The sequence below is a fragment of the Protobothrops mucrosquamatus genome, unplaced genomic scaffold, assembly GCF_001527695.2.
Source record: "Protobothrops mucrosquamatus isolate PMUCROS unplaced genomic scaffold, P.Mucros_1.0 scaffold2058, whole genome shotgun sequence".
In the NCBI taxonomy this organism is placed as follows: domain Eukaryota; kingdom Metazoa; phylum Chordata; class Lepidosauria; order Squamata; family Viperidae; genus Protobothrops; species Protobothrops mucrosquamatus.
Window position 1 is genome coordinate 82,872 of NW_015388163.1, and position 14,761 is coordinate 97,632.

The following is a 14,761-nucleotide window of genomic DNA, read 5'->3' on the forward strand; positions in this document are numbered from 1 at the left end:
ATATACTGCATTTTTCTGAAACACATTTCTGTTTTCAAGAATTTGGTAATCTGTAAGCATTAAAAGTGGGGATAGCAGCTCCACATAGAGCGCTTGTGATACAATCCAACAAGAAACAGAATTGTGAATAGGGACAAGATAAACTCAACAACAGGAGAAGTGCCTGTTGAAACTGCCAGGATGAAGCCTAAAACAGGCAGACATGGAGTATATGTGTGGATATTGCATTGCCTCATCCTGGGAAGTTTTTGTCTGGTCCACTAAACTAATCGGCTTCCATTGTTTAGCAGTTGTTATATTAAGCAGGATATTACAGAGTTCTGCTTGCACACAACTGTATTTGAAGAGCCTATTTCATAACAAATCTTGCCATTATCAAAAGATGAGGCGTTTTCCATCAGCTGGGTTTTGTTCCATGGGGCAATATGGACACTTCAGTCTGCAAAACATAACAAGAATCAAATCAGGACTTTGGAATCCTTATCAGAAACTACTTTTGTTACAATATGAAGATGATCTGCTCCACACTCCTAGAAAACTGGCAGCAAGTTCTATTGTATGAAAGTGTGATGGAGTCATTGGACTGGCACCACAGATATTCAGGTTAAGTCTATCATCTGTTACAGAAGCTTGCTGGGTGACTTGGGGCTACTTGTTCTCAGCCGAGCTTACTTCAATGTTTGTTATGAAAAATGGAAGTGCTACATGTCACCTACATGTGTTGAATTTCTGAAGGAAAAGCAAAATAGAAATCTTAATATTCACCAACTTTGTTTCTATTTTTGACTTCACATTAAATGAAATCTGGATTTTGTTCCAGTAATGTCAGTCAGTCATTCCTTTTAAGATGTGTGGCCCTCAACTGCCAGAATTCCCCAGCCAGTATGAGGCTGGGGAATTCTGGGAGTTGAAGTCTATACATCTTAAAAGTTGCCAAGTTTGAAAAACATTTAGAGTTTTTAAAATAGCCTTGTTCAACAATTGGACTGAAGGCTATGCAATGTAGCCCTAGTACATAGAAATTTTAAAAAATAATTTGGGAGAAAAGTTTTACTAAATCTACATGGTATTGCGTGTATAAATATGGGATGAATAAAGTATATGATTTAACTGCAGTATGGAAATCGAAATAATTCAGGCAATTATCATCTACTAATCCCATAACTTTCACTGAGATAGCAAGATTTGATAAAAATCACTCACTTCCCTCCATTGATAAGCTTGTTGAGAGCATCTCGAGAAATAACATGTCCACAAATCAACTTGATGGGTGGATTGGAATCTGTGGTCTGTTGGCGCAGGATGGGACATGCAAAGACTGAATGATACCAGCATTTCATCCCTAGCTCAACTTCAATCTGTCAGGGAAAGAAAAGCTAACTTTAGCATGTACTGGTAGTTCTTTTATTTTATTCAGCAAAAATCCTAACCCATCCTATAGTTCCTTTCCCAGAATGGGTAAGTAACTCACGGGCAGCTCATCCTTGTGGCTCCAGACACCTGTGCATTGTCTCTGCTCAATCACAGCCTTGATGTTCATCAGAACTGGCAATGCTACACACCCTGCGGCAAAACTGCAGAGACAGAGTGCTCAGCGCTGCCCAGCACAGCCCCCAGTCCCACCTGTATGAAGCTTTACCTGACACTGAGAGGTGACTCCACTGAGAGACCCAGCAAGGCACATGCATCACGAGTGAAAGACTCACAAATCTCTGTCCAATGACTTTCATCCAGTAGATGCCTATATGGAGAATTCTGAAGGCCTAAGCGTAGGTATACCAGACTGCCCATCATCACTTGGATCTCTGTTTAGCAAGATACAGGAGGTGCCACTTCAGTGAACAAACTTTCTCTAAGGCCACCTAGGCCTATTTCAAAATGAATTGTAGGAAACTGGTGACAACACAAGTGAACAGGCTGAGGAGACCATTCCTTTGTTTCAAAGCAAGGAATTCACCACTTTAGTTTATCTCTCATATTAAAATGGGGGAGATAAAGCCCACAGAGCATGGTTTCTGGAATTCTTTTCTACCCCATCATACCAGCTGCACTCAGTCACATGACCAGGAGGGAAGAAAGTGAGGCTGAAGAATGAAGCAGCTGGTAGCATTCCAAGGGCTGTCCAGCTGCTTCTTCCATATGAATGAATGAGGGGGAAGTTTTCAGGAATGCCTTTCTTCAAAGGCCCAAGCTGGATCAGGCATTTTCAAGCTTGATCTTATGTCAGCTTTTCCCACCACACCAAATTTGGTCCTGTTTTTTTCCCCCCAGTTCTCAGACAGCTACCCTGCTGAGAGATGAACAGGCTCAGTTCCTTTACACACACACTTTCCAGCATCCCATTTGGTTGGAGAGGAAAGGGGAAGAATGAGACTTCAACATTCTTTAGCTTTAAGAGTTGTTTGAAGCAACAAAGTCAGAAATGGAAGCCCATCTGTTCTGTCAACTATAAAGAAACGTTACAAAAAACAATCTTAATACAAATAAAATTTGCTATTTTACCCTTTTTTTAAGGACGCTGAGTACAGCATTAGCCCAACAGACCTAGGAAAGAAGTATCAATTCATGGCAAGAAAGCAGATCCAAGGAAAAAGTGTCCCACCTTGCTTGTGTAGGTGGGCAAAGGGTTGAAAGTGACGTGCGTAGCTCAGAGCCTCCAACTCCTTGCCGGGGCCGCCAGAAAGAAGCCTGATGAAATGGAGTCGATGCAGCTGAAACTCCAGAGTACTGTTCAGATCAGCCAACTGCTGCCTGTGGAAGACTGCCCAGCTGGGCAAGGTACATTATTCCCTCAGCACCTGAGTCTATAAAGCAGACACGTCAAACACAAGGCCCGGGAGCCGAATGCGGCCCGCAAAGCGGTTTCATGTGGCCCGCGAAGCCATCCTGGAAACAGTGAGGGAATGGCCCCTGCTGCCTTGGCCCTGGCCCAGGCCAGCCGGAAGCCAATGTACAATTTTGTGGTGGCCATCTTGGCACTTGCCCTGATGGACCATGCCTTGGCACTTGTCACGGTCCCATCCCCTTCTGCCAGAGACCCTCAGATCTGTCCCACTCCTGCCCAGGCCCTCACAGGCACCCTTGACGCGAATGATGTAGAACTGGCCATGCCCACCCAGTGGGCCACACCCACTCCATCCACGCCCACCCAGTAGGCTGCACCCACTCTGGCCACACACACACCCCCCGAGGGCAACCACAATGCTGATGGGGCCCTCAGTGAAATTGAGTTTGACACCCCTGCTATAAAGGAACTGTCCTCAGATTAATTATAATGAACAAAAGACATGGCAATGTTCCAAGCCCACTTACATATTGGCTACAGGGGATTATGAATGGTGGCAGCTTGTTGTAAATGAAATCTCAGAAATGTACTAGAGTTCACAGATGAGAAACAAAGCTTCTTAAAAAGTAATTAAAAACTAATCAAAATAAATTAAAAACCTAAACTAAAATAATCGGATTAGGAATTACAGGAAGAAAAGAAACAGGATTCCCCAAAGGAAAACAGTGCCCTATTCTAAAGACTCACCTCAGAGCAGGTCCTAGGTCTTGTTTGTGCAGGGCTTCCAAAATGCTGTTCAGTTCCAGAAATGGTTTTTTGAAGTCTACATCTACATTCACAGTTGACTCCTGCCAAGGAGAAACCAGAAATTGATTGAAAAACAAATTGTCTTGCCCTCTCCTGAAAATAAAGGAGCAAGCAAGAAATGGAAATATATGCAGATGAGGTTCAATTAAAAATTACAATTAATCTTCCACTTACAACAGGATGCTTAATGACTATTCAAAGTTATGACAGACCTCCCCAAAAGCTACTTACAAGCCAGTTTTGAAGTTACAATAGTCACAAACCACCCCACCTCCCACAGTGACATGATTGTATTTTGAGTGCTTGGCAAGTGGCTCACCTTTACAGCCATTTGCAGCATCTCATGATCACTTCACTACAATTTGCTATGAATTCTGCTGTTTTCCAGTGTTTACGTCTGGTTTCTGGCAAAAAAAATGTATCTGGGGAAAATGGATTGGCTTAATGAGCATGGCGTTTTCCTAACAACCGCTACAAAATATGTAAAAAAAAAACAAAACAGGTCCAGTCACATGATGTCTCAACTTATGACTGCAGTGACTTATGACCATAATTTTGGGCCCAATTAGTCATATGTCAAGGGCTACCTATATCCATTTCAGAATGGACAAAAAAGATATACAACAGAAGAGATTAATTGGGTCAGGTGCTTCTTCTGGTACTGTAGGCAAGAAAGTAAGTTTGTGGCAAGCAGAATTGTATAGTGGCCTAACTGAAGCATAAGCCAAAAAGTGTAACACAATGTAGGATTACAACCATTATGTACTATACAGTATAGTCCTCACTTACTGACCACTAGTTCAAAGTTATGACTGTTCAAAGTTACAGTGGAGTTGAACAAGGAGATTTAAGCTGGTTTTCAAGATTGCAGTCATTGTCACATGATCACTATTCGGGTTCTTGGCAACCAGCACACATTTAGGATGGTTGCAGGCTCCCATAATCCTATAATCACCATTTGTGACCTTTATGGCTGGCTTCTGATAAGCAATGTCAATTGGGAAGCCAGCAGGAAATCATAAATTGCATTCACATGATGTCGGCTTAATGATCTGTGGTGATTTGCTTTACAACCACATAGGGACAGGGTTGACAGTCCCAATTGCAGTTGTTAAGGTAGGACTTCCTGCAAAGATTTCTGACAGAGATTAGTACCTGACACAGTTCTTCAGCCACTCCCAACATTCCTTGTTGATAGAGATGTTCTATAATTGCCAATACCAGGATCTGTTTCTCCTGGGTTTCCCAGACCAGGGCAGGGACAATGCCACACAAATCAGCATCAAAATTCTGGAACAAAAATTTGCAAACTGTTCACAAGTACTAAGGGAAATCCTTCCATCAACCTATGTTGCACATTCTAAAAGGATATAAAAAAGGCCTACTTCTCAGCACTGAATGCACTATACAATAGTCACATGATAGGTATATTATACAGCCCGGTAGAAAAAATGTTGGCTATATTGCTAATGCAATACAGTTTTGTCAGTTAAATGTCCTTAAAAATTCAGTTTTAAAAAAATGAAAGAGGAGAAGCAGATGATTCTTCAATATTTGTATTTAAGAAAGGAAGCAAAGTAACTTGCTAGAATGATAATTTGCCTTATCTTTAAGCATGTAAATATGGTATAAAGATAAATCAAATTAACATTCTAGCAATTTAAAGAAGGATGCCATACCATCAATAATGAAAACTAGGTAGTCCTCAAATGAGATTGAAGTTCTACTCTCTTATGAACAGTATAAGTTGATATTCGACATGAAAAGCTAAACATGTTTCTCTACTGTACAAAAATGTAGGAGATCCTCATTCACAGGCCCCACCTCATATACCTCTACTTAATGCTCTTAATATTTTTATTCTTAAATTGCTTCTTTATTAAATAATTTCTATTAAAAGCACACACATCACAATTATTTGGCATATAAATGCATACATTTATATAATATAATATAATATATATAATAATATAATATAATATAATATAATATAATATAATATAATATAACATAATATAACATAATATAACATAATATATAACATAATATATAACATAATATAACATAATAATATAATATAATATAATATAATATAATAATATAATATAATATAATATAATATAATATAATATAATATAATATAATATAATATAATATAATATAATATAATATAATATAATATAAAATATATAATATAATATAATTAATATAATAAATATAATATAATATAATATAATATAATATAATATAATATAATATAATATAATATAATATAATATAATATAATATAATATAATATAATATAATATAATATAATATAACATAACATAACATCCTTAACTGGGACTGGCAACTTGATCATTATGTGAAGCCACTGCTAAGTGAAACCACAACAGTGTCGATGATCATACTTTAGCTTTCCTTTGCTTTACAGACTTGCAAAGGTCGTAAATGCAAGGATTGGTCAAAAAGTTACTTTTTCATCACCTTATAATTGCAAATGGTCACTAAACAAGGCAGTCTCTAATGAGGCAGTCTCTAAATGAGGACTATCTGTCATCACATTTTGGAGAACCGTTTGTTTGCATATATTTCTTGGACCATTTTTCATGCAATATTCTAGATTCAGCATAATATGAAGAAAATACAATGCTTATGAAGGCTGAGAAAATAGAACAAGGGCTTTCTTGTACAGCACCAAATGAATGTTTACGCTATCAAAGCACAAAATATTAGAACGTGCATATTTCACTAGTTCATAAGGGTTCCACAATTGACAGCATAAAATATATAATCATTGGCGTAACATCTACTCTCATAGTTCCCAGTTTAAAATCCAAAGCAATTTCCTTCTTGGTCCCAAACTCCTGGCTTAGTTAACGGAAGTTACTCACTCTGTCTATGGCTTTGCCGACGCGGGAGATACTGCTGTGAATATCTTTGTGATCTGAAGCTAAATTCTGAACAGTGTCCTTGATCTTCTTACAGCACTGAGACATAACAAGGGAGAGTGTAGCAGAAAGAGGTGCTCGCTGCAAGGCTATAATAGGAAAAGCAATGTCATTTTAGTTTTAGATAACAGCTCGGCGCTTATTTGCAACTTTCATTTGTCATAAATAGGTGAAGATATGTTAAGGTATCCTCACCTGCAGGTCTTTCACATTTGGGGAAAGGCACCACTACGTACAATTTAGTTCCATATAATACTAATATTTTCATACACAACATTTCTTCAGCACCTGTTCACAAATATCTTGGAATTCAAGTGTGGAAATTAAGGGAAGACAGCAATGAAAGTAAACCAGTTGTTGTACAATGGCACAGAGAAAGCACACCTCCTGGGTCCCAATAGATGGCACTATTTCAAAGAAGGGCCGGGGAGTGTGGCCTATCAGAGTATGTGGACAAGGAGATTCCCTTGGGAGCAAACAGTTCTCAAATAATCCAGTCCTGTGTCATGAAAGACTTTACAGGTGTCAACCAGCACGTTGAATTGCACCCCGAATGCTACTGAGGGCCAATGCAGCTTGCAGTATGGAAATGTCACATGGGCATAACAAACAACTACTTGCATCACCACATACTGGACCAATTGCATCTTTTGGGTGTTCAAAGGCAGCACTCTGCAATGGTTCAGATGGGAAGTGACTTAAGATGTTAGTGATCATGAACAGAGCCCCACAATCCAGAAATAGGTGCAAACGACACTGCAAATAAAGTTATGCAAAGACACCCTTGGCTACAACTGCCAACTGTTCTTCAAGCTGGATCTGTGAGTCCTGGAGGACCTGAAAGCGCGCACTGATTCCAAGCAAGGTAAAACTGCTCAGTGCCAAAGATCAATCCTCTCCAGTTTTGGGACCTATAGAACCTAAAACTTACAGTCACCTAGTTTTGATAGGGTAAAGCTAAATCCAGTTCCTCCCCATCTAAACCCTTATAACCCCAGACACAGGAACAGAGCCTCAATGGCTTCACTTGAATTTGAAGGAGGAAAGATGTACTATTGAATATTATCTGCATATCGTATTGCACTTGTATCAAGGGATAAGCTTTCCCTGAGGATTCATGTATATGGTTAGATAATATAGCTTACCAAATTGTGCAAAGTCAATACGTGCAGTTACATTGTGAGTTACAGTGCATTCAGAAAGTATTCCGACCCCTTTCACTTTTGACAATGTTGTTATGCTGCAGCATAACATTCTACAGTTGTTGAAATTCATTTTCTCATTAATCTACACTCAGTACCCCATAATGATAATGTGAAAACAGAATTTTAGAAATGTCTGTAAATTTATTAAAAAGAAAAAAACTGAAATATCACATTTTGGTATAAGCATTCACATCCTTTGAAACAACACATGAAATTTAGCTCTGATGCCTTCCATTTCTCTTGATCATTGCTGACATGTTTTGACACCTTGCTTGGAGTCCACCTGTGATAAATTAAATTGATTGGATACGATTTGGAAAGGCACACACCTCTCTATAGAAGGCCTCACAGCTGACAATGTATACTGTAGCAAAGCAAAAGCCACGAGGTCAAAGGAACTGCCTGCAGAACTCAGAGACAGAATTTTTGCAAGGCACAGATCTGGGGAAGGCTACAATAAAATTCCTGCTGCACTGAAGGTTCCTAAGAATACAGTGGCCTCCATAATTCTCACATGGAAGAAGTTTGGCATAACCAGGACTCTTCCAAGAGCTAGTCATCTGATGAAACTGAACAATCGGGGGAGAAGGGCCTTAGTAAGAGAGTGACCAAGAACCTGATGGTCACTCTGACTAGCTTTGGAGATCCTGTGTGGAGATGGGACAGAGTTCCAGAAGGACAACCATCACTGCAGCCCTCCACCGATCTGGGTTTTATGGCAGAGTGGCTAGACGGAAGCCTCAGTGCAAAATCTGCTTGGAGTTTGCAAAAATGCAGCTGAAGGACTCTCAGATTGTGAGGAACAAGATTCTCTTGTCTGATGAAACCAAGATTGAACTGTTTGGCCTCAATTCTAAACATTATATCTGGTGGAAACCAGGCACCGCTCATCACCTGCCCAATACCATCCCAACAGAGATGCATGGGATGCATCATGCTGTGGGGGTGTTCTTCAGCAGCAGGGACTGGGAGACTGCTGAGGGTTGAGGGAAAACTGAATGGAGCAAAGTACAGGGATATCCTCAATGAAAACCTACGGAACTCAGGACCTCAGACTGGGCCCAAGGTTCACTTTCCATCATGACAACAATCCTAAGCACACAGCCAAGATAACACAGGAGTAGCTTAGGGACAACTCTGTGAACGTGCTGGAGTGGCCCAGCCAGAACCCTGACTTAAACCCTATGTACATCTCTGGAGTGACCTAAAAATGACTGTCCACCAACGATCGCCATCCAACCTGAGTTTGAGAGGATTTGCAAGGAAGAATGGCAGAAAAACTCCTAATTCATGTCATACGCAAAGACTCGAGGCTGTAATTCCTGCCAAAGGTGCTTCAACAAAGAACTGAGTAAAGGGTCTGAATACTTGTGATATTTCAGTTTTTTCCTTTTTAATAAATTTCCAGACATTTCTAAAATTCTGTTTTCACTTTGTCATTATGAGATACTGGGTGTAGATTAATGGGAAAATGGATTTCAAAAACTGTAGAATCAGGCTGCAGCATAACAAAATTGACAAAAGGGGGTCTGAAGACTTTCTGAATGCACTGTATACGAATCCAAAACTAGTTAACCATTAGTAAGTATATCATAGCAACAGTCAATAATTAGATCATTCATTCATTCATTCATTCATTCATTCATTCATTCAAACAAAGGCAGTTTTGGCTAAACTCAAAGAATATATTTTATTAAATTAACCCATTTTCTGGGTTCACCCAGATACACTTGACTCATAAACTAATTAAATGGGCTGGGTTCACATAACAGGCTTCACAACCTGTACATCTAACCAAGGATAAAGTTACGGAAGGTTTTTAAAATGTTCACTAATTGTATTAAGGGTACTTTGTCAAGCCCACTCAATTCAATAAGCATGTCACATAAAATCTCCCAAGTAAAGCTCAACTTCCTACAGTTTCGTGATAAATTCTGTGCATGCTTTCCGGCAACAACATAAAAGTGGTTTTTTTTCCCATTGTGCTCTTCTAGGATGCTTTCCCAATATGACTGTCTAGCGTAGGATTTCCGTGTGGTCTCTCATCCAAGGATCTGCCTGGCTAATTTATGACCAGATGGAAGGGGCTTATTTCCAAAGCCGAGACCGCAACCCAAACCCCTTTCCCCTTCCAGGTGCTTTCAGGGAATGCGAACCTGCCGCCCTGCCTCCAGGCAGAGGCATCCCTACCTGCAGCGCCCAGCTCCTCCCTTAGCTGGCTGACGTAGCGCAGCAGCTCTTCCAGGCCTCGCTCACAATGCTGGCCGTAGCACAGGAACTTCTGCAGCACTTTGTCCACCTCCCTCTCTACGCAGGCGCACCGCTCCATTAGCCCGGCCTGCCTGACACGCTCTGAAGCGGAAGGAGAAAAGCTTCCAGTCAGTACAGTCGGTGACCTTTCAGGCGCGAGCCCGGGCGCGGGGGCTGGGGTGAGGCGGAAGGTCCTTACCGGTTGAACGCCGGCAGCGCTGACAAGAAGAACTGGAGACGAGGCCAACCAGCCGGGCATCCACCCCCAACCCCGGTTTAAGGAGTAGAGAGAATAGTTCGCGGACAGGATCCTGCCTGTGTCACGGCTCGCCGTCTGGATGCGGTCGCCACAAATTGACACGATGGAATCTTTGGTGGTTCCTATCACAGACGAGCGATAGGTTAAGAAAGACACCCTCCCTACGCCGAATGGCACGTTCCTTTGCTATTCAGTATGAAGGTTGGATGGAGCCACTTTGGAAAAGGGGGGGGGGAGGGAAACTTAAATAATGCTGACCTGAAAACCGGGGAAAGAGGCGTCGGTTTTCTTTAAACTGAGAAAATAGAATTAATATTAATTAGTTCCTTCTTGTATTATGCTGACGTCCTATGCGTATCTAATTGCTAAAGTTTCTCTAATGATGGAGCAAACCATTTTTATTGGGAAGGGTGTGCCTGGAATGAACTATAGGATGCAACAGCTGATTGGGACAAACCATTTTTGGCTTAGGTAAATTGTGTTAGTGACGTGTAGGTTTGGAGTGAACCATTTTGTAGACAGTTGGAGTTAACTCGTACGGTAAGAGTCTAATACAGGTAAGATGAAATATCAATAACAGATCAGGCAAAGGTTTGATGGACTGTGACCCCAACCTGTCTTAGACTTGGTATTATTAGTTAAAATGGATCAAGTCTTTCAGCTTTCCTCCCTCTCACTGGTGATAGAGGCCCGGTTCCCACGTGCAGTTTGGGAGCACCACAACATCCCTAATAATTTGTCTTCTCCCTTGATATCCAATGCTGGTCTTATCCCCAAACCATTATTTAAATAGTCTTGTGTCATCACTTACTGCGCCGGAAGAAAGTTTTTTTTGTCCCCTCTCAGTCTCATAATATCCCATCAAAAGATCATATTCTATAAAATTAACACTGTGTCATCTATTATGCTGGAGCTAAATTCAGATTACCTGTTGCGTGCAAATAACCATGTGCTTTGGGTGTAGCTCTGCCATCTAGAGCAGGGCTTTTCAACCTTTTCACCCATTGTACCACTTTTAGGATATGGCAACATCCCGAGTACCATCAGTCGCCTAGCAAGGTGTCAAAAACTTGATGTACCCCCCCCAAAAAAGGAAAAAAGTGATAAAGTACAGGTAGTCCTCGACTTACAACAGTTCACTTAGTGACTGTTCGAAGTTACAATGGCACTGAAAAAAGTGCCCCCCAAGCCACAGCCGAGCAAGACACCTGCCTGCCCGCTCAGCGGCGCTCTTCCTCCTGTCCGAGGTTTTCATTGTGAGCATTTCTGTTGAGGATTGGCAGTGGGGGGGGTGTTTGGTTTTTATTCCCCCCATCTGCTGGGTGGTTGCAGCAGGTTTTGGTCACTTCACATGACCCTGGGACACTGTGACCGTCATAAATATGAATCAGTTGCCAAGCATCTGAATGTAAATCACATGACCCTGGAGATGCTGCAACATTCCAGCTGATCAGCGCTTCTTCAGGGCTCAGCAGAAGCACCAGGATCAGCGCCAAGCTCCAGCTGAAGCCTGGCGCTGATCCTGGTGCCAGGCTTCAGAGCTTCCGCTGAGCTCTGACACCCTGCAGCTCCAGCCATCTCTCGCTCAGGCTTGTGCGGGGCTGCCACCAGTTCAGCTCATTCCCCTCCCCCGCTACTTTTCTAGGATGGTCGCGTACCGCCTGCCAGGTGCCAATGTACCACAGGTGGTACCCGTATCACTGGTTGAAAAGCCCTGATCTAGAGGAACGATTGAATGAGCAGGTGTTACAGGTGTGCTCAAAGTATGGTTTGGAGTATGTGTCTGGAGATACACACATTCCTCCTTTGTGGTCATTAAGTCTTCATTGCAGCAATCGCTCCCAGCAGTTACCTTCTCACTTACCACTAAATATCCTGTGTTCCTTTCATCCCGATAATATTCCCCCACCCTATTTTGGAATTAATGTTTCTTCAGTATTCTAACCAGATACACAAAAAAGAGACAAGTTCATTATTTTATTGAGAAAGGTGCGCCATGTTTATGCAATTCTATATTTGCATAATTCCAAAATGTTTTCAGGAAACAATCAGCTTCACATTTTTCCTCAGTGCAACATCTGGAAAATCAAGAAGGTTGTCAAACTGGGCATTTATTATTTGCCAGTTTCTCTGTGCTAATTTCTTACTTTCCTGGAAATAATTGTGTACCCAGGATATAGTTATACAATTCTCTAGGTCTTGGTTAACCATGTAATTATATCATGGTCTCTCTCTCTCCCTACTTGTAACAATTTTTAATCTGATGTCTCCCTAAAAGTATTTATTTTTATCTGAATTAAAATATGCTGGAACTGCTCAATTAATTCAAGCATTTTTGGAAACAATTGGGAGCCTTCTTGGAATTTGCCCAAGTTGGATGTGGAAGATAAACCAATGTAAGAAGTTGTCCCTAAATTGTAAAATTATAATTCCTTTTATGCTGCACTATTCCAGTTGGGGGACGTTTTCCTGCTCGATAAATATGTGAAGTTGGATAATAGCAAAGTTATAGGAAAAGACAAATTGGCGTACATATAACAATTGGTATAGTTACAAATCTGGACTATGCAGTTTAGCAGGCAGTTGCAACAGAAGAGCAATTTTATGATGGCAATTAACCAGTGGAACAGCTTGTCTCCAGAAATTGTGGGTGCTCCATCACTGGAGATTTTTAAGAAGAGGCTGGACAGTTACTTGTCTGAGATGATATAGGTTCTTCTGCTTGAGCAGGAGGCTGGACTAGAAGACCTCCAAGGTCCCTTCCAGCTCTGTTCTATTCTATTCTAAATTATTTTGTACCAACATGTAGAATAGAAAAACTTTTAGACTGTTGTTTTGTAATGCATCTTTTCTGGAATACAACTGATAATTCTTTGTCTTAGAAAATTACCAGATTGTGTGAAACTTAAAATATTTCTATTTTAATTACATATCTTAATAAATATTTGGCTTGACTGCTGAAATATATTTACATTGTGTGCCCATGAAGTCATTTTAGAACAATAACTGTTCAAAATATAGTAGCTGATTTATTATCTTAGGTCAGTGGTGGCGAACCTATGGCACGGGTGCCAGAGGCGGCACTCAGAGCCCTCTCTGTGGGCACGCGCGCCGTTGCCCCAGTCCTAGGCCTTCAGCTGGGTTTTATAAAAACTTTTCGCTTTAGGCCTCTGCCGCCATGTGCAAAAAAAAAAAAGGTTCAATCAATCAGTCAATTTCAACTTCTCTTGGGAAAAAAAAAGTTCTTGCAAAGTTGGAATTGATTGATTGAACTTTTTAGTCCCACCCAGTTTGCTGTTACTACTGCAGCCACGCCCACCCAATGGGCCACACCCACCTAATGGGCCACACCCACCCGGCACCCGACGATGCATAAGTGGGTTTTGGGTTGCAGTTTGGGCACTCGGTGTCTAAAAGGTTCGCCATCACTGTCTTAGGTCATGAATACAGAACACATTAGATCAGGGGTGTCAAACTCAATTTCATTGAGGGCCGCATCAGCATTGCAGTTGCCTTCAGGGGGCCGGGTGGCTGTGGCCAGAGTGGGTGCAGCCTACTGGGTGGGCGTGGATGGAGTGGGTGTGGCCTACTGAGTGGGCATGGCCAGTTCTACATCATTCGCGTCAAGGGTGCCTGTGGGGGCCTGGGCAGGAGTGGGACAGATCTGAGGGTCTCTGGCAGAAGGGGGTGGGACCGGGGCAAGTGCCAAGGCATGGTCCACCAGGGCAAGTGCCAAGATGGCCACCACAAAATTGTACATTGGCTCCCAGCTGGCCTGGGCCAGGGCCAAGGCAGAGGGGGGCGTTCCCTCACTGTTTCCAGGATGGCTTCACGGGCCACATGAAACCACTTCGCGGGCCGCATTCGGCCCCCGGGCCTTGTGTTTGACATGTCTGCTTTATAGACTCAGGTACCATTTCAGTCCCTGGGTATTACTAGAGCAGGTAAATCTTTTGTCAGACTATATTAGAGTTTTATTAGTACTACTAATAATAATAATATTGGGAAGTGAGTGGAAAAATGACAAGACAGTCTAACCTTGGATTGTTACAATTACACAGAATCTAAATCTTTGCTGGATATGAATAGCAAAAATACAAAAGACACTTGCTAGGTGAAGCCCAGCTATAGAGCTGGAAAATAAGGTAACACAGATAGGTTTTAAGAAGTCCTAGTGGTATAAATGAAATGCACAAAAAAAATTTGAAAAGCATGTTCTAATCTAAGGAGATATATCAGACAGGTTGTTCTTACAATTCTCTGAGAGAAATGTGGTTCGGATCTAGATGGCTAGAGGGGTCTGAGTTCACCAAGTGTTTTTAGATTAGAACTATAATACTGGGACCCTCCTCATATCTTTAGCAGATGCCTGGGCTTTCTTTCTTGGATGAAATGAACCAGTCCTATGGAATTCAGGAAACTGGTTTATCCAGCAGTTCTAAGAGGCAAATGCCCTTGTTACTTTTTGTGACGCCTTGACTCTTCCCTGTGGCATCTGAGCAAG

The 14,761-nt window shown here is 41.6% G+C and overlaps 1 protein-coding gene across 2 annotated transcripts; it reads right to left on the reverse strand.

Moving 5' to 3' along the window:
• Window positions 1-43: 43 nt before the first annotated feature.
• Window positions 44-10,217, reverse strand: RMND5B (required for meiotic nuclear division 5 homolog B). Of its 2 annotated transcripts, XM_015823958.1 has the most exons (10): window positions 10,198-10,217; window positions 9,939-10,100; window positions 6,487-6,632; window positions 4,748-4,882; window positions 3,533-3,633; window positions 2,603-2,751; window positions 1,640-1,805; window positions 1,472-1,574; window positions 1,204-1,358; window positions 44-439 (listed from the first exon to the last, which is right to left on the reverse strand). In XM_015823958.1, the coding sequence occupies exons 2-10, from the start codon at window positions 10,075-10,077 to the stop codon at window positions 376-378; spliced, it is 1,158 nt and encodes a 385-aa protein (XP_015679444.1). In that variant the 5' UTR covers window positions 10,078-10,100; window positions 10,198-10,217; the 3' UTR covers window positions 44-375. The 2 variants fall into 2 exon arrangements, with proteins under 2 accessions (XP_015679444.1, XP_015679445.1); XM_015823959.1 differs by lacking the exon at window positions 10,198-10,217 and having other exon boundaries at window positions 2,603-2,769; window positions 9,939-10,174.
• Window positions 10,218-14,761: the final 4,544 nt, after the last annotated feature.

Bases quoted from the DNA above. Each gene is read 5' to 3' on its own strand.
- RMND5B (XM_015823959.1), bottom strand. From the start codon at position 10,077: ATGGAGCGGTGCGCCTGCGTAGAGAGGGAGGTGGACAAAGTGCTGCAG. The intron at 1,359-1,471 runs GTGAGTTACTTA...TTTCCCTGACAG, and splicing joins GCCACAAGGATGAGCTGCCC to ATTGAAGTTGAGCTAGGGAT. The intron at 440-1,203 runs GTGAGTGATTTT...TATGTTTTGCAG, and splicing joins AAGCTTATCAATGGAGGGAA to ACTGAAGTGTCCATATTGCC.